General features: G+C 39.3%; 1 protein-coding gene across 1 annotated transcript; it reads right to left on the reverse strand.

Annotated features, from left to right (window-relative positions):
* Positions 1 to 3,558: 3,558 nt before the first annotated feature.
* LOC131108211 (homeobox protein Hox-D9b-like) lies at positions 3,559 to 5,989 on the reverse strand. Its single transcript, XM_058059075.2, has 2 exons — positions 5,191 to 5,989; positions 3,559 to 3,803 (listed from the first exon to the last, which is right to left on the reverse strand). The coding sequence occupies exons 1-2, from the start codon at positions 5,867 to 5,869 to the stop codon at positions 3,559 to 3,561; spliced, it is 924 nt and encodes a 307-aa protein (XP_057915058.2). The 5' UTR covers positions 5,870 to 5,989.
* Between the last annotated feature and the right edge of the window lie 15,268 nt (positions 5,990 to 21,257).

The following is a 21,257-nucleotide window of genomic DNA, read 5'->3' on the forward strand; positions in this document are numbered from 1 at the left end:
TGACACAGCGCATTTTCACGTTCATGTCCTGATACTAATTGGTGGCCGATCTATCAGAGCATCCCTAATATTTACATAACTATACTGGTGACTTCACTGCTTTGGGGTGAGTGTCGGCTAATTGTCTGATGCTGTACCTCGCTTTGCTTTGTGTACATCAGAAGGCTAGTACTAGTTGCAGTGTTTAAGTTTAGTGTCCCAAGTAGTTAAACAGCCACTCCTGTTTTGACATGGTGTGCCAAATGCAAATGTCCCCCCCCCCAAAAAACAAATAATTCCAACATGTGTATGTTTTTTTGTACAATGGTGTACGGCAGAAATCCAAACATCTGGCGGCCATCTTGTAGTTTTGACTGGACACCCAGATTGTTTTTTTTGTTTTTGTTTTTTAACACAGAAGGCTTTAGTGACCCAAATTTCATGCTTGTATCACAAACTGAAGTATTTTATCTGCTGCACTATCTGCAACATATCAATTCTCAACAGAAAGGGGGAGGAAAACAGCTTTTTGTGAAAAGATACATTTCAAGCATAACTTTCACATTGATACAAATTTAGCCAAAACAAATATACAAATATGCCACAACATGAACAACACAAAATACATGAAAATAACATTTTCTTTTTACAGATATAACCATGAACTATTTACAATTTTCCCATTTGTAACTGAAATGTGTGTGTGGATGCACAAAATTTGCCTTCGATGTCTAATCTCCTTCCTGTATATGTACCTTTTCACTTCCTGTTTGCTGTGCAGTCTATTTCAATGGGAGAAATGCAGGCAGAGTTCTTATAAAATGCACTTCTGCCGCCCTGTGTTGCATCATCACTTCTTTGTGGCCTCTTGTGCAAAAAAAACCCATAAAAGACGTACAAATCCGACTTTGGGAGCGAATGAGTTAACATGAGCTTTGAGCCCAGACTTTACATACGCGTCTGGGACTCTCTGCAGTTGAGTAAATAAACACATCTTGAGCTACTACTTGAGGAAATACAGTTTTTAATAGTATTTGAAAATGCATATTGAACAATGAAGTTGTAATGCATCTTTTATTTCATCGGGACTGGGGGGGAAAAAAAAACAAAAAGTCCAAAGGAGCAGACAAAAGCGAAATTTCATGACATCTGGGCTCCAACTGTGTCACAGGCATTCCACTGGAAGCTCACATCGTCCATTGTTTTGAGTTGTGTAACAAAAATGAACCCCAAAAAGAAGCGTCGACATTCATATTGTCTGCAGCAAAGAAAAAGCTGTGTCGTCATTGTGTGAGCTGACACCCAGCAACCTGTGTGTTTATGTGTGTGTGTGTGTGTGTGTGTGTGTAGGCAAACAACAAATATACAGTCAATGACAACAACAACACAGATTATACATGCATCTTATAAAAGGAGACTTTTTAAATTCTAATTATTATAACAGTCATTCAAAGGAAAGGAATACTTTTCTCAAGACCGGGAAATGTTTTGCGGAGATCACATGACAGCCTGATAGACCTAGACCTAGACTTTCCCACACTACTAAACTGCAAAACCACAAACGCTGTTAAAAACTTGGTTGTCAACATTGGTTTGGTTTTAGGGTCACAAAAGTGTGGTTTGGCTTTAGGCAAAGATGGTGCTTGTGTTTTAAAATAAATAATAACACCCTCAATAGCTGGCCTGTTAACACATCCATTCAAAGCTCGCGTAGGTTCATTTTGTCTTCTTATTGAGTATATGTTGGAGTTCCGATATTCCGATGGAGGCTCTGCTCATCACTCAGAACTCAATCTAAAAAGATCTACAGAAACTTGTCTGAATATCAGAATCTCAACATATAAATCAACGTTTTCCCCTTGCATGATTTCAAAATAAAAGCATACACTAAGACAAACCAGCTTTTTAAGTCTGTGTGTTAAATATTCACCAAACATTTTTACACTAGCTTTATGCAACATGCTAACACTATGAGGTATTTTCCATCACGGCTGCCTCCTTGCATTGAAGTCCGTCAGTCGTACCTTTTTAGCTCGTAGTAGCCCTACATGTACAAGAAGTCCACCGGAGGGGGGGATAAAAAGAGCGTGAAAACAAACACACCGACCATTACTGTTACTGTTCATGGTGGAGTCAACCAGCTCAGTTGTTGCATAAATTGGACTCGTCGCTGCTGTGCACATGTGTGAGAATATGCCCTTTCTGTCTCAATACCAAATATCACACATGCAAATTTCATTTAAGATGGTCAGTATTTACACATTCCGTCAATTTCATTACAAACCAACACTCATCAGCATCTATGCGTTCAGTTCCAACATGTTTTGGTTGCTTTTCCTGTGCATTTTCTAAATAAATCCACGACTGTACTTGACAGACTGGTCATGACATCATAGTCTACGGGCTAGCGTGTCCCCACGGGAATTTAGTAAACAAAAAGTTCAGCACTAAAGGAGCATTTTGCCACAGAAATGTAACATTTAGACGTCATTACTCGCACTTAACAGGACACATTAGTTCCTAACGTTTAACATGACACCTCTTCGAGTACGTTGTCTACTCGTTACGATGCAATACGTTGGGTTGAGCATGATATGTTCATAACTGTCATTTTCTAGCAGCTAGCAACTGCCAAAATACATTCCACACACATGGCCGACGCTTTGGGCATCTTATTTCCTAACCTAACACTTTCTAATACATTTTCTACTTATGACAAGAACAACTTTACATCCTAATTTCCGGTGAGAACAGACTTGAGGTATATAGGCAATAAAGGCCAAACACTAAATGATATTCCCGACATGGATGGTTTTTCCCCTGTGGTGACTTCCACAATACATTCCACAGAAATGGCGACATGCCGTTTGTATGTAATTTTGCCATTATTTCCAACCGCTTTGGGCATATTTTTGCTCAAAAACAAAAAGCCACAACTTTTTTTTTTTTTTCTCCCAACTTCTACTGATTATAATACATTATTACTACCTCACGTATAAATTCTGGTGAAAACAAGCTAGCAATGACAACTTGTCTCCTGAGAATTTAGTAGGAACTCACATCAAAAGTACTATTTTCATAAATAGCCCTATTTGTACACACATTCAAACCCAGTAATGCTACCGGTGTAGGGGTTTGATATGCGGCACATCGGACAACAAAGTTCTTTCAAGTAACCAATCCAAACACGTGTCTTTGCTATTAACTTTCAGTGATCCTACTAAATTCTCTTGAGAACATGCTGATGAGAGACAGCGTCCTCTAATGTGACGACGAGGCAGAAAACGTGGTTTGCATTCATGTGGACTCAAGTAGTGTGGATGTTTGGCACACACAGTGCATGTAAAACAGCTAGCGTGTCTTTGCAGTTCTTATTGTTACTTGTACTTAAAAGTCAAGCTAATGTCTCTTCAGCTTGCACAGGGAGGATTTGACAAAAAAAAATCCCAAAAATGTTCCTTTTTTTTTTTTTTTTGAGAAGATCTCCTCCAGAGAGACCAACACCAGCTTATGTCCCTTTACCTCGTAAAGGTGCCTCCCAGCAGTACCCAACCAACCCCAGGCCATCATGGAAGTCCACTATTCACTGATGCTCCTTCTCTCCCGGATCATCAGCTTCTTCATCTTCATGCGTCTGTTCTGGAACCAGATTTTGACCTGTCGCTCGGTCAGGTTCAAGAGTCTCGCCACCTCCAAGCGGCGGTCCCGTGTCAGATACATATTATAGAGGAACTCCTTCTCCAGCTCCAAGGTCTGGTGCTTGGTGTACGGGCACCTTTTCTTGCGGGTGGATTTGGCGTGGATCCAGCTGGCCGAGGGGTTCTCTGCAGCATGAAAAGACTCACGGTCACTTGGAGACGCTCACCAAAACATTTACATTCCCTCAATACGATCCTGCCACGGGAAAACATTCCCGGGAAGACGTTTTATGATGTTTTGGCTTTTGAGTGTAGATACGGAAACATTATCTGTGTTCAATCTATTTATTTTTATGTTGCTCAAACTTTTGTTTTTTAGCCGTCCTTTGCTTCCCGGTCCAAAACATCTTGTCAGGTTTTTCTTAGGAAGTAGCGTTATAGTCACTAGTAAATCTGAAGGATTCTGGCAGTGCTCGGCTTCATTGTTAAAAAAAAAGTGCACTTGGGGAGAGATATCCAAAACGCTCACTAGCAATGTTTTATTGGCCTCTTGGAAAAGATGGTGTAAAAATACTGCATGTGGACCTCCAGCAAGCCAGGAGAGAGCAACAAGTATGTGGCTCTTGTTTCACACTCTACCACCACCAGCTAACTGGAGGTGCTTGCTATTTTTAATGCACCCTTCCACACCCTCCCTCACACACACACACACACACACACACACACACACACTTTTTATTTTAATTTAGCACTGACGAGCTTGACATTTCATTCTTTTTGTGCGGTCACTTAACATGCACATCTGACATCTCACTTATAATACTCCTAATAACTAATGTGTATTGCATTTTTATTTTATGTATTTCAGTGGGCAGTATTATTACAATATTTTATTTAATTTCTATATTCATACTCTATATATTTATCCCATCCCATTATTTTTAAGGCCTGCAGTGTAATTTTTTTTTACATATTTTGGCACCTATTATATTTGTTTTATACTGTTAAAAGCTTGCCGTTGTAGTTCAATATTCATAAACCATAATAAAAACTCACTGGACACTTCTTAATGACCCCCCCTGCCCCCAAGGTGCATACACAAAGATGATAATGCTGACTTTTGAAGTGCATTGCATCAACCAAAATATTATAAACAGTTATGATGCAGTATGTAAACTACAGCACCATTAATTCAAACTAAAGAGCATTATTATGTTATGTAAAGGAAGAATTATACATGCTGGGACGTGCAAGTGTACCTAATAATGTGTGTGTGTGTGTGTGTGTGTGTGTGTTAAAAGGTTTTTAATGTGCAGAGTAAACATACCTGTGTTGGCGCTGAAGTCGCAAATGGCTAAATAACAGCAAAGTCCTTCTAATTATTTTAATGGACAATAAAGTTTTATACATTGTCGTTTAGGCCTAGAGGACATTTATAGGCCAATAAAAGTCTCACACACTTACTTGCATATGGTCACATTCTTGCACTCAAACACACACACACACACACACACTCATGCACTCAGGCCTGCCACTTGCATGGAATTTCATGGTTCCGAACTTGCATCTTTACCTGGATCAGCCGGTTGGGCTTTCCTCTTCTCGTCGTCATCCTCCTTTTTGGGTTCCGGCTTCCTCCGCAGCTCCTCGGCGGTTCCCAGCCGCTCGAGGACCACCTCGCCCGGGCTGGCGAAGCTGGAGTCCTCTCCGGGACTCCCGTGCGAGGGCGGCGAGCTCTCCGGCTTTACAGCCTCGAACCTTGTGCTCGGGTTGGAGGGGCAGCCCTGAGCAGCCGGGAGGCACCCGGGGAAGCTGCCCTCCGAGGTGGAAGTAGGGCCTTCCCAGCAGCGGACGAATCTGCTCTCCGAGGCCGAGGCGAGGTGATCGGCGTGCGGTTGCGGGGCGTAGTAGGGCTGCTGGGGCTGGAGGTGCTGCTGGTGGTGGCTGAGGAGGTGATGTGGATGGAAAAGCCCCGGGATGGGGGCGCCCGGGGCGGCCTGCAGCGGCGGGGAAGAAGGCGAGGGAGCGGGAGGAGTGTTAGTCCAAGGAGAGAAGCCGTTTAAGCTCGTCGGTTTGTTGGGGAAATGGGTAAAATCCGGAATGTGTGAGCCGGGGGTCCCCTCCTCCTCCGCGCCACGGGATGGCTTTGCGCAGCCCGCCGTCGACGCCTGCAAGCCCGCGGTGAGGAAATGTGCACCGTACGCCTCCTCGGTCTGCAGCCCCATCATGGAATAATAATTTGTTAGCGACATGTTTATTTTATTATTTCAATAAAAAAGACACTTAAAGGCGACTGTAAAACCTTAGATGGGTCAGTATAGTGGCTTCCATCCTCCCCTAAAATGGTAGTAATTTTTTTCCTGCCCGTACCTTCTCCTCAGCTGCCTATTGGTTATGCTGGGGATCACATGGTTGCACTGTATTTACCCGGCCGAGCAAATAAATCAAATCATTCTTTTGTGCTCACAAATGTGATAGGAGGCCTCATATGCCAGATGGACGTGCAAGATGTTGCAGAAAAAAAAACTGTTTTACAGGCTGAATGAAATAGCAGAGACATTTACAAGCCCACTAACAAGTATCTGTGTGTGCGCGCGCACGTGTGTGCTTGCCTGCGTGTGCGTGCGCGTGTGTGCGTATCAAAATTCATACAAGTACATTTCAATGTTGCCTTTTCATTAAGAAAAAGTGAATGACCAGCATTTTTGGTAATGGGTGAAAAAACATTTTTTTTTATTTTTACATACAAATGACCAACAAAATCCTCCATTGTATTTATATTCTATATTATTATTATTCCCTGCTTTTCCATGAACACATTCATCTTCTTGTCCAATATAATGTCTATAAAAAGCAATTTAAACCCAAATATAGCAATGAAAATGGTTGACTTAATGTGCTTTCATTTTAAGATTCATATAGCTTTGCATGTGGCCTTGATATTTTTTTGCACATTCCTTCACCATAAGAAGATTTTTTTTGACATTTAAACATATTTCCAACTCAATTTCCCCTATACATTGTGTTTATGAAATATTCACTCCATAATTACATGTTTGGTATGTTTACTTGAATTTTATTTTAAATGTAAAATCTGTTTACTTCTATTAATTCACAATATAATGGCTATTTTCTTAGTGTAACTTAAATATATACATCAAGTGTCGACAGGATTTCAAATATACTCATTACTAAATTGTCCAACGCATATTTTTTAAAATCAGTCTATAACAGAGGTAGGGAACCTATGGCTCGGGAGCCAGGTAGGGCTCTTTTGATGACTGTATCTGGCTCTCAAGCATTTCTTACCACAATAAAAATTTATTTTTGCTAACATTTTAAAGTAAACATCACAATGACTGTTAAAAATAATATTAAAAATCAACAACTTTTTTATGCATTTTAATTCGTCCATCTATATTCTGCTGCAATACGGCCAATCATATCTATCTTTCCTGATATTTTCCAGGTCAAACACCAAAACTTGATTATTACTGGGTAATGCGGTAGTCTACCTCGGTCATTGAGATGTCAACATGTAAATATAAACTTTTCTCCTTTAGTCAAATAGTCACCTAGCTAAAGCTGCAGAACCAAGCCTTCTGGCAAAGATGGCCAAAAGAATGAAATATACTGAGTATGGTGCAAAATTATGCAGCAGCAGAAGTTGTATTAATGGCAACAAGTATTTGATTTATTATTAGATACTGCGCTGCTCACGAAAGTGTGCTGGCCACACCCCATTGGCGTGGGGTAGTGTGCCTGGTCTACGTAATTAGAGCCCATTATATCTAAAACTGTTGGTCTTACATAAAAATGCACACATTTTATTGCATTCAATGTTTTAAAAAATGTATATGGCTCTCACAGATACACATTTTAAAATATCTGGCCTTCATGGCTCTCTTAGCCAAAAAGGTTCCTGACCCCTGGTCTATAAGGTTGTACTTAATGAGAATTTGAAATGACATACAGCTGTAACGGCGCCCCCTATTGACTGGAGTATAAAGTGTCACAGTGTGACCCAAAATCTCATAACATGCACACCTGTCCTGCACCCTGCACATTCTTATAAATGTATTGGATATAACCACAAGTTTTCCGGCTGCAGACTTAAAAAAAAACAAACACGCGTATTTAGCAGCTTGCATGCAGCCAACACTTCAGAGCGGCCGTATTTCACCTCCTAAATGTCCTCAGTGCTTTATCGGGCCAGAATAAACCCCGGCAGAAGGTCTGAGATTAAAGAGAGGAACACATTAATCAGCTCCTAAAATTGTTGTTTGGCTCGGGTGCACCCAGGAGGGCTAACAGCTACTCTGCTGCCTCCAGGTGGCGCTGTCACAGAGAAACCTGCAGCTGCTCCATCACCACAGAGGAAGATATGTCAGGGTTAGAGTTGATTACCTTTCATTTTTTAAAGCTGTCACAGTACCATCAGTGGTAGTACATTTTAAATACTATTATTATGAGCAGTAGTGGGCTGCACGGCGGTCGAGTGGTTAGCGCGCAGACCTCACAGCTAGGAGAATTCAATTCAATTCCTCTGCCATCTCTGTGTGGAGTTTGCATGTTCTCTCCGTGCATGCGTGGGTTTTCTCTGGGTACTCCGGTTTCCTCCCACATTCCAAAAACATGCCAGGTTAATTGGCGACTCCAAATGTGAGTGTGAATGGTTGTTTGTCTATATGTGCCCTGTGATTGGCTGGCGACCAGTCCAGGGTGTACCCCACCTCTCGCCCAAAGACAGCTGGGATAGGCTCCAGCACCCCCGCGACCCTCATGAGGATAAGCGGTAGAAAATGAATGAATAAGCAGCAGTGCTAGCTTAGTTGTGATGTTAGTATTATCTTAAGTCAAATACCTCTAAACGGTGTGCTTTTTCTTTTGGAAAAAGTGTGACAATACATCTAGGGATAACCAGAAATAGAAATTCATTTAAAGAGAATTAAATTTACTACCACAGGTTGTCCCCGGTTTACATACGAGTTCCGTTTCTCTGGGAAGTACGTCAAGTTTTGGTGGAACTCAGATCCTACACTCACATTATACACAGGACACATAATAAAACACTAAATACAAGAATTAATTGAAACAGTAGCAACAGTTTTCATATCAATAAGACCACTAAACTGCATTATTACTGTCTCTTTCGCAGGATCAACAACCTGACTTGTTTTGCCGTGGTTCGGCTGAGATTAGCCCGTTTTGTTTCTGTAATAAAGTGTGTTTTTTCTCACAAGGGTCGCGGGGGTGCTGGAGGCTATCCCAGCTGTCTTCAGGTGAGAGGCGGGGTACATCCTGGACTGGTCGCCAGCCAATCACAGGGCACATATAGACAAACAACCATTCACACTCACATTCATACCTATGGACAATTTGGAGTCACCAATTAACCTAGCATGTTTTTGGAATGTGGGAGGAAACCGGAGTACCCGGAGAAAACCCACGCATGCACGGGGAGAACATGCAAACTCCACACAGAGATGGCCGAGGGTGGAATTGAACCCTTGTCTCCTAGCTGTGAGGTCTGCGCGCTAACCACTAGACCGCCGTGCCGCCCATTTACGGATCAATATTACGTTTTTAATGAATGTATTGGAATGGCAATAAAGGTAGTATGATAGGTGCAGTTTGACCCTGGAACAGATCATTGCTACTTACATTTACTTACTTACAGCATCTTTGAAAGGATTTTGTTTGACCTTGGAGCTTCCACTGTATTATTGTTACTATGGCAACCATGCCAACAGTCAAACCTAATACATTTAGGATAATTAATTCTGATCCTTAGAAGTATAATTCTAATCGGTATTCAATAATATGACAAAATTCGGCGTCTTTATAGAAAACAATATAACTGCTTCACAGCACAGTAGTTTGGGCTTGTCTCATTAGTGGCTGCCACATTTGCATCAGGTTCCCATCCTCCGTAAACCACCTCCCTTCTCCTCCTCCGTGACAGCCCCCATTCCCGGCATCCTTCTACCAATATAATCAACCAATCCCTCCTCCTTACATGGCCACACCGTCTCAGTCTGGCCTCTCTGACCTTGTCTCCCATGCAGACGTCTAACTTGGGCCGTTCCTTCGATCTGCTCGTTTCTAATCCTGTCCTTCTTCTTCTCTCCCCCCAAAAAATCCAAGATCTGCCACCTTAGGCAGACAAAAGGCAAACTCGTGTCTGCTGGCCAGACCTTCCATCTGAGCCGGTGTCACTACTGTCCTTGATGACCTCCCCGCGTCATCTATATGCGGCAGAGAAATAAGTCATACACCAATGTGACCTGATAGGCATGTTTTAATCACATATGCTGCTATCGCAATATTGCTATATGCAAATATGGCTCTTATCTCAAATAGAAACCTTATCACGTCCACTTCAGACAACTAAGACCGCTGATTTCTTTTTAAATAGTTTAAGGTTGACCAATGACAATGAGCCAGTAATGCACAATAAAGTGTATCAGTGTTGGCCCACACAGATGAACAGGCTGCTCCTGCACTTTATTGCCGCTCATTTGAAACACAATCTCCTCTTTCATGTGTGTGTAAGTGTGTGTGTGTGTGTAAGTGTGTGTGTGTGTGTGTGTCAGGAGCAGACACAGAGTGTGAGGGTGTATTGCGCCAATAAAAGTGATTAGGTGTAGGAAATGGTGGCTGTGCGGTTCAAGTTTCAGACTTGGACTCTGTTGCTGTTGTGGAATAGACACAAAGACACACACACACACACAATGAGGAGAAGTTGTTTTGTTGTTGGCTCCAGAACATCCTTAAAGAAACGTAGTTTGGCAACATTAGGCAATAATTTAATGTTTTAGTTCAATTTGTACTTTGGCATTTTCACTATTTGTATTCCAGTGTATGCAAATGTGTTTTCTTTCAAATCTTCTAGTTATGCACGTGAAGGAGAAATCAAACAGAAAAATCGAGGCCATCAGGTCAAATGTATCGTGCAGTAAGTTTTAACGTATTGACCTTTTTTAATATATTAAAATTATGTTTTAACTTGAGTAAATTTCCACATTTAATTCATTGAAGAAATGATTATTTTCAGCTCTTTTAGTTGTATAAAAGTATTTTCTTTCACCAAACATCCACTCTGTACAGTTAGGATCTTATTGTGTGGATCTTATTGTGTGTTACATTTGTTCACTTCCTGCTTTCCTAATATAGTTTAAGCGTTTTTTTTTTAACAGGTCAAATGTATCGTGCAGTAAGTTTTAACATGTTCAGCGTCCTTAAATTTAAGCTGCTATATCATGAAAAATCATTAGCAATGTCCCATATTGGCTTTTTTTTGCAGAAAACCTATATGCTGACATTGTCCAACTCTCAATTTCCGATACCGATGTCAGACGATACTTATATGTGTAACATGACATATAATATATCCTGTAGTGGACTGGATACATAAAGTCATGGGAAAAAAGTATTAGACCACCCTTGTTTCTTCACTTTATTTCTTCCTTTAATGCCCTTTAATGAATGTGTTGTGTACAGCATATTGTGTACAGAAAAAATCTGATGCCAATATTGCATTTTTATGCTGATATTGCGCCGATAATTATCGGACATCCCTCAAAGTAATAAATACATTTAAATATTTGGGATTTTTTCTTTGTCTCTTTGGATTTATTAAGACACGACACAGCCCAAACAATGAGTGTTAAATATATTTAATGTATTAAAAGACAGACATTTATATAATTTCCCAGAGTGTCCTTAATGCTTTTCTGTGAAGTAGTAAAGTATTCTATCCAGGGCTGTCCAAAGTGTGGCTGGAGGGGGGCATTTTTTTATTGGCCCTTAACATATTGTAAAAATAATGACATGTGTTAGCTTTTAGTTAATAACACAAAGCTGTGTTTTGTTCACCAACATTAAGCTGGTCCGAATTTTGTGTATGCGACCCCCACTAGAAGTTTTGACACCCCTGCCTTGCATTAATGCGGATTCTATGAAAATGTATGCTCAACTTTATTGAACAACTGAGCAAAGAGTGTGCTTGTGACCAAATGCAAGGCAGTATTAGTATTATAATATATGTTTACATAAAAAAATACATCGTAAACACTGAATAAATTATTTTAAGAATGCATTCAAACCAAATGTGTTTTTGGTTTTGGAACATTTGGATTTACTGCTGTGCGGCAGCCTGACGTCTCACGTGATGCCGTGCCTGACAGTATTTCAGAAATGTTGGTCCAACCCCGAATTGTACGGCCTCCGCATCCGAATTTAGCGGTTTGACTGCAGGCACATAATTACTAACCAGCTCCTGCATATTACCAGTCTCGGTCATCATTTTTCCATGAGAGCATACGGTTCAAATCCATTGCAGTACTGCACTCGTTTTCTCTCCAGCTTCTTTGCCTTCATCCTTCTGTTCTGGAACCAGATCTTCACCTGCCTGCACGGCAACACAAGCACACACTCATTTAGCTCTGGGCTGCAAACAAACAAAATCATCAATCTGACTTGAAAATAAGACAGCCGTTTTAATGTGGAATTTTTTTTTTTTACGTCTGTGTCCTCACATGCCAAGCAAATGTCAGTGTTCAAAGATTTAGATTTGGTGTCAGATAATAAACATCACAAGACATCATGCTGATGAATACAATACAAACAGCAATATGCCTACTATTCATATTTATGTGCCAATACAAGAAGACAAGAAACCTTTTGCGTATTAAAAAAAAAAGCAATTTCATCTGCAATAATCTGCAAGTTTGCATACAAACAACTTTCGAAATGAGCTTCTCAGCAGCTTGTATATGGAAATGCATGCCTTGTGTTATACGCACATACCGGTCAGTGAGGTGCAGGAGATGAGACAGCTGCAAACGTCTCTGCTTGTTGATGTAGATGTTGAGGAGGAACTCCTTCTCCAGCTCTCTGATCTGCTGCTTGGAGTAAGGACAACGCTTCTTACTTCTTCCTGTGGCGTTAAAACAATATGATAACACAATATTTGGACACATACACAGCATTTAGTCTTTATAGGTCACATTAAAGTGAGTCCACAGTGGGACATGACTGACTTTTAATGCAAAACCATTGTTGCCTTATATAGCCTACACCAAAACATGATCCTTACAATCTGTAATATTAAAAAATATTCTGTTTTTAATTAATTTTTACTTAAATAATGGTAATGGTAATGGTATTATTTCATTTGAACATGCATCAGATTACAATTGAATGCATCACATAATCAGTTCACAGTTCCACATGTCCAAAAGGAGTAGGAAGAAGCAAAGCTTATTAAATCCTACCCCTCCATCTGGTACTTTTACAATCAGTAACTGTTACATTTGTTCACTTCCTGCTTTCCTAATATTTTTTTTATTGTGTTTAATTTACTTGAAATATTACATGGACCTTATGATAGCCTGAAATAAAATTTATTTGTTTTTGTCTATGTCTTAGTAAAGAATATTATATATAGAAAAAAATAATTACCTTGCAGTATTGACCTTTTTTTTTAAATATATTGAAATAATGTTTTAACTTGAGTAAATTTCCACATTTAATTCATTGAAGAAATGATTATTTTCAGCTCTTTTAGTTGTATAAAAGTATTTTCTTTCACCAAACATCCACTCTGTACAGTTAGGATCTTATTGTATGTTACATTTGTTCACTTCCTGCTTTCCTAATATAGTATAAGCGTTTTTTTTAATTGTGTTTAATTAACTTGAAATATTACATGGACCTTATGATAGCCTGAAATAAAATGTATTTGTTTTTGTCTTTGGCTTAGTAAAGCATATTATATCTATATATTAAAAAAAAATTTACCTTGCAGTATTGACCTTTTTTTAAATATATTGAAATTATGCTTTAACTTGAGTAAATTTCCACATGTAATTCATTGAAGAAATTATATTTTTCAGCTCTTTTAGTTGTATAAAAGTATTTTCTTTCACCAAACATCCACTCTGTACAGTTAGGACCTCATTGTGTGGATTTATTAATTGCTGTAATGACCCCCACTGAGCCCCCAATTCGTTTTATTGAGCCATTTAGACGCAATAATGTTTCATGTACAAATATGATGACCATAAAAAGTTACTCCAAAGGTCCCCACCTTTTTTTGTGTCATTTATGAAGTAATGTTATAAAATATTTATTCCTTCCACTCACTCGGGCTGTGACCGAACCCTCCCGTGGTTCTGCTGCAGGAATACGCCTCCACCTTGTCCTCATTCCCGGCCTCGCTGCTCTCCCCGTGGTCCCCCCTCATACACGCGGCTGGACCGCACAGTTTCCCTCGCTGTCTCCCCGGTGACACCTCCGCGTTTTGTTGCAGTGATCCCTTGGTTCCTACCCAGGGGAAGGCACGCGAATCCGGGCCGAGCGTTGTCAATCTCTCCGGTAACTGCGGAGCGAGTACATGTTGATTCAAACCCGGTTCCGGGTTGCTGAGGCCGGTTCGTCCGTACACAAAACAGCCCCGACTGGGATCAGATATGGTGGTCTCCGGGAAGGGGCCACAATGACGGTACAAATCTCCCTGCAAGTGGATAGAAGGAGGCGCATGAGGGGTGATCCTCCACCTCTCCGGGGGAGGATGCTCCGGGTAGCTCAGGCCTCGGTACCCGCACAGTCCCGCACTGTGATCCCTGAGAGCCGAACCGTGGGGCATGGGGCACGAATCAGACAGTGGAGGATGATAGCCTGGGTAATACATAACGAACTGACTTTTTAAGGCTCAACTTGTTGTTTTTACCACATTCCCTGAATTATGTCATTAAATTGTTCAAATAAATATGTATAGGATGCAATTCCACCTACACATGGAAACAAGTGGTTGTCAAGGTTGGGAAAAATCATACAAGACTTTGACCTTGATTGAGCCTGCCCACATTGTGTCTACAGGGTGTAATTAAATAAATGCACTGTAGTGTTTTTGTAGTTGTAGGACCATGACAATCCAGGCTTGGACAGCCCCCCATCTCAACTTTCTTTGATTTTTTTTTTAAACTTTAAGCCAAAGAGAAAACATTCCATCTTTTTAGTGCGCCATAAAACTTCGAGTGGCACACAATCTGGACTAAATGAACGATTCTCGGTTTAGATCCTCGAAGACATTTAAAATGAGAATTGTTTGGCTATTTCAAACATGATGATGAGGATAGTATCTCTAATGCTCCACTTTTGGTACCTTTGTGTCGTCTGTTAGTCGGAAAGTCTGTCCTGATATGAAAAAGACTTCCTAAATCTCCATGATTTCCAAAGCAGATCTCTTTGGATTTGAGGACTAGATGAGTCTAACAGGAGCTTTGAGACAAAAAAAAGTTTTTTTTTTATTTTCAGTAAATCTGAAATAAGGCATCTGCTCATCCTGGTTCTGCTCAACATTTTATGGTTGGAAGGGAGTTTTCCTTTCTTTAAAGCCAAGTGTCTGTTCATTGTTGGCACGATGTTACAGGAATTACTTCTAACAAGGCCTGCTATGTGTTATAGCCTTCTTATTGATTCTTTTACACAACATGGCACAGCTGGAGTTTGTGACCCATCATGTCGCGCTGTCAATATGCTTCCTTTTCTCATAACATGACTGGGTGTTACAAAAAAAGCCAAAGAAAAAGCACCACACCCGAACCTGAAGTTCATCTTGAGAGGTGTCACTAAATGCAGCGTGCCTGAAGAGTCCTGATGAACTAAACTTCATTCAGTCAGCAGCATGCATGGAGGTCATGGGTGTTCAAAGTGCGGCCCAGAGGCCTTTTTCAGCCCACATCTTACTTTATTGTCCCTCAATATGTTGTTAAATAAAATTACGAGGGGTGTCATGAGATATGAGATAAGATGATACACAAGTTGGGTCTATGAGAACTATAGACGAGTTTATAATTTTTTTAAAGAAAAGTACAATAAAAAGTATATTTTTTAAAAATACAATACACCCCGACCCTAATGAGTATTTGCCACATAGAAGATGGATGGATGGATATATTGCAATCTACTAATTTACTTACACATTACTCTTCTGCACTCTGTGTGTATGCTAGCAGCCCCGCCTCTACCCAACCAGGCAAAGAGACCGTATGACTTACTGACTACCGAGTTAATTTTGATTTATTGCGTGATTAAATCGTGAATTTATTATATTCCCAGGCCTAGCGCTCACAAGTCTTTTTTTTTTCTTCAGAGCGAGACATCTTATCACGTTTCAATCTTGCAGGATTTTGTAACACCCTTAAAAAATGATTATTAGTGAGTTGCAGTGGTAGCTTATCTTGGCTTTCCTGATTAATCCCCTCTGAAGAGTCTGACTTAAACCGAATTATATGAAAAGCAAAATAGGAAGCAATGTAAATCAAACTCAATTCCACACACCTAAAAATATGAGCTCTAAACACTTTTAACAATAAAGCAATTTGACTTTAACAGTGATCACCTATGTATTCATTTGTATGTGATGACACACTTGCATCATATGTAAACATTCCCTGGCAATTGATAGCGTAAGAAGAGTGGCGTTACTGAAATCCCACCAGAACTGGACTTAGGAGACCAAGTAGGGAGGTAAGTCACCGTTAATTGAGTACACTGCTGATGGGGATGTCCTACATCTTCATGTAAAAAAAAAAAAAAATCCAAACTATCCCTTTTAATCAAATTACTGGCACTTGCAACTTTCTGTATGTGTGTTTCATGGAGGATTATTTTTCAACCGTACTCAATTAAAAAAGGCAAAGACTTGGGATGTAACTGTATTAGTTGGCAAAGAACTACAGAATCAACTGGTGATGATGTCATCGAGGGGCAGGTGCTTTTTGTAATAAAAATATGAACTGTGTAGAAATAACACAACACTGAGTCACCAACACACTGAATCCTTTGGGAACTTGAATCCACGGAATGATATGTGGGCAGACAGAGTTTGTGTAGTGTAGCATTGTGTAAACTAAGTGATCCAAAATGGCTGTCACCTGTAAGACAAAGCTAATATGTTTCGTTCAGATAGTTTAGCATATATTGACCTATTGGGTTGGTTTTAGCACTTTGAATGAATGCACTTTGGATGACTATAGCATGTAGCTAACAGCAGCAATGGAGGTTGTGTCGTTGGTGAAAGCCGAACTTGCATGACCAATGCTGTGGTGTAGAAAATAACCAGTTTTAACAGACAAGCTAATCAAATGTTAGCTAATTCTAAAAGAAAAAGTATAGCCGTAGCCACATACTACGTGCAGTAAATCACCATCTTTAGTCAAGGTGGTCATTTGACAGCAAAGAAGGTACATCTTAGTCTTCTCATTATGATTTATAACATGTATTAGGAACACCGCTTTATGTGCAATGGGGATTTACCACACACACACACACACACACATCATGCGTGGAAGACATGCTTCTGTTTAAAAAATGATCATGCGGACAACTCGTTGACTGACAAAATCATCCTTACAGGAAAGCTGGTTGTCAGTTGTCTTTTTTTTTTTTTTTTACGACTTCTCGTGGTGTCCGCGTTGGGAAATGTGCGCAATTCTCACACAGATGCTAATTAGGGAAAAACTACAGCGTGCTAGGGTGTTCTCTTTCTTGTTCCGTCAACATGCTGATGCTAGCTGCATGGAAAAGCTCAACCCTACTATAAGAGGGCGGCTAATGCAACGACAAAGTTAACATTTTCCACCATAAATACGGCTTTGCTTCTTTTTACACTTGTACGAATGTTGAAAATGTGACATGACACATTACCTGTCCACTTAATAAAGCTGTTATATGATGGCTTGACCCTGGAACAGATGACATTCCTTTTACATGCTGTGGAAAATAGCTTTTAAGTCACTAGAAGTGACTGACTGATATTAATTATCATGTAAATATATCCAACATACATATCAATTGTATTTGCTCCCATTTATCACAAGCTGAACTTAAAGATCAAAGCAAAAGGCAAAATTTGTTCTCAATCAGAAATCACTCCACACTCTTTATTGCTCTCTGGTTCTACCATATCTTACTTATTGTGTGGAAATATGGGCTAATAACTATAAAAGCAATCTACTATAAAAGCAATTTCCCCACTCAGGGACGAATAAAGGCATATCTTAATCTTCACTCGCTAAATGTACTGCAAAAAAGGCCAGTAAGGATAATTCATAATGCCGCCTACAGAGAACATACTAACTCCTTATTTCTAAAATCACAAATACTTCAACTTGCTGATATAGTTCATCTTCAAACAGCTAAAATAATGCATAAGGCTAAAAATAACCAATTACCTAAAAATGTCATCCAATACTTCTCTACAAGAGAGGAGAAATATGATCTCAGGGAAGAACTACATTTGAAACACTTATATGCTAGGACTACGTTAAAAAGCCATAGCATTTCAGTATGTGGAATCAAACTATGGAATGGATTGAGTAAGACCCTCAAACAATGCACAACGATGAGCCAATTCAAGAAACAATACAAGCAGTTGATGTTTGCTAAATACAAGGATGAAGAGTCTTGAACCAGTCATGATGTGCTATACATATCACTATATTGACACTTACTATGGTACACATTATGGCATTGGATGGTCTGGTAAAAGTACCAGATGGAGGGGTAGGATTTAATAAGCTTTGCTTCTTCCTACTCCTTTTGGACGTGTGGAACTGTGAACTGATTATGTGATGCATTCAATTGTAATCTGATGCATGTTCAAATGACATAAAACCATTACCATTACCAAGATCCTAAGCTTTTTTTTTTTTTTTTTTTTTACACTATTTCTTAAATATTGTCTAAATCTGTGCCTAATTCACCCACCTCCCAGGTTGCCTATGAAGATGATGATTGGACAGCACTATTATTGCACAGGTGTGCAATATGGTGTCACTTGCAAGTTCCAATGCAGTTTTTCGTGGACCAAAACCCAACAGATTGAGCAATATTATATGCTGTCTGATGTAACGGTTTGGTTGGCTGCCTTGGAGAAGCTTTTGGTCTGGATGGTATTCCGATCAAATGACGTTTGGGGACTGTAGGTCAGGCCCACATGAAATCACTGTGCAGGGTCAAAGCTTTTTAACTACTTCACCTGCTTCTGGTGTCATCACACAACATTAAAACGTACAACGGGCCATTACCTGAGCAGGACACTGTTGTTAAAGTTTAACAACCTATACCACACACAACACACACACACACATACACACTGTGGCCTCCATTAAATTGTTTGGTTTGGACTCTACACAGTATGTGTGTGTATTACTCTACAAAAATGACTGATTTTCATATTTTGACCTCCTACTAAGGCACAATAATAAATATTTTTTTTTAGTTTTACCTTACCTTACTTTACCTTTACTCAATGCAGGATTTTCATATTGGCTCATCTGTTTGTCATAGCAATAAAAAACAATAAAAAGTACAGTTCTCCCTTGTTAGTATAATGTATCCGGGGATCTGGACTGGATGTGGACATTCTTCTGAGGTTCCCCGCAGTGCTACTGGGCCCGAATCGATGCAAAAGCGGATCTGTTCTAAACTGTTAAATCGTTCAGCTCAGAACGACAACGAATGTGGAAAATGTTAAGGTATTTGACACATTAATTTAAGCGTTATTACATTTCTAGCATCCGGATAACGGAGAACACTTGCTATAATAACCTGCCTATAAATGACTATTTAGATATATTTTTTTATAAACACGTAAAAGTACATTAAATTTGTAAGGTGCAGGTTTGTTAGTGAACGAAAAATGACTGTCTTCCAATAAAAATGGTTCATTGTATATATCCAGTATATATATATACACAGCATTTACATTAATGATGCTTCTGTAATAATACACTACATTTACGTGGTGCGTTTTTTATTTTCAAAATGAAATATAAGCCTGCGTATCCTGGTAATGGTAATGGTTTTATTTCATTTGAACATGCATCAGATTACAATTGAATGCATCACATAATCAGTTCACAGTTCCACATGTCCAAAAGGGTGTAGGAAGAAGCAAAGCTTATTAAATCCTACGCTTCCATATGCTACTTTTACAATCAATAACTGTTACATTTGATCATATTATAATATACAGATAAGAATTTGTGTGGTTCTTTAAAAAAATTAAACTCAAATGTTACATTTTGCTATTTTAATAATCAATTGCATGTATTAACAGTCTATATATTTGTATTTATATTTTTTTTACACTCACCTTGCACGCTTGCAGGCCCAGGCGCGTCCAGGACTATAGCCGACCCTGGACATCTGCCCGCTTAGGGCCTCTGTTGTCTTATTTTTGTATTTTTTTTTTTTTTACACACAGACTGCCAAGTCCAATAAACGACACCCCCCATCCAAGCTAAATTGACTTTGAACCAAGTGCCACAAACTGTGCAGACACTTTCAAAAGACGCAGGCAAATGGTGGACTGTAAAATGTCTCAATGAATGGAGGAGAGAACACACACACATATATAATGATTTTTTTAAAGGACAAAATTCACCAGAATAGGATAAATTAAAATTTGCAATTAAATGAACACTTAAAGTGACATTTTTGCATTTAAATAACATTTAAACAGACATTTATTGATTTCACTGCCTGCATTAATTTATATTATTTTTTCCCCTGTAAAATGGTGCGACACGACTATAGTATTAAAATATAAAATTAATTTAAACCAGCCATATTTCTTAAACCATGTTATATTCTGGATGACGATAAAAAAAACAATTCTGTTACATTTTTTGTTTATTTAATACTATTATTATGTATTGGTGTGATATATCCAGATTTGTTTTTAAAAATACCTCATTTCGTTTTTATCCGCCTTGAGTGAAAAATGTAAATAAAAGTAAAAGTGCTTACGTTGTAAAATATGTCCTCACGGTAGGCTGCTCTTAATTCATGCACTACAAGGCTATAAAGAGGCTACGCCTAATGTCTTTGCTGAAATAATGAGGATGGATCCACGCATATTTTAACATGGGTAATAGTAGTGGAAATATATGCTGATTTGCATAATAACTCAATGGCCTTGGATGAGGTCTATGCTCTTTCTGACCGCTCTGCTGCTTTATTACAGCTTCATGAAATGTGCAGTGTGTTTAGAATTAGATTTGCGTAAAAAAACGAGTGGGTTATATTAGGTGAATTGTAGAAATGGCTGTCCTTACAGGGTTTCAAACACAAATGTAAGACTTTTTTTATCGCATCTATAATTCTTGACAAAGCAAGAGGAGGCATGCCGCCATTAAAGCTGAAGGCCACATCCACCGCCTGCTCATCACATGCACACCTTCTCTCATATTGCACACTTTTAACAGCATGTTTAATGTCACTGCAGCGTCAATTAAGTCTCTTTAGAAGCTGATTTACTGGAAGTTCTGTCAATGTGACACAAACAACAACCAAGGAAAACGTGATTGTTCTTGTTTTTAATGGGAGCAATAGAAATCTTCCATGAATTTCAATAACCAAAGACAAGGACGCTCGTGCATCACTATATAAAATATGCTTATAAGACATATATGCAATTGCTTGTAGTTTAGCTACTTCGATCATAATGAAATACTGTGCAAAAAAAGAAGAAAAAACCTGCTATCTTCCTGCATGTATGAGATAGTGAAATTGCGTCCTCTAGCGGTGAAAAGAGTCCCCATTCAGCAAAAGTACATGTTTTGC

Source organism: Doryrhamphus excisus, linkage group LG20, assembly GCF_037039965.1.
Source record: "Doryrhamphus excisus strain RoL-2023G ecotype Guam linkage group LG20, RoL_Dexc_Guam_v1.1, whole genome shotgun sequence".
Taxonomy (NCBI): domain Eukaryota; kingdom Metazoa; phylum Chordata; class Actinopteri; order Syngnathiformes; family Syngnathidae; genus Doryrhamphus; species Doryrhamphus excisus.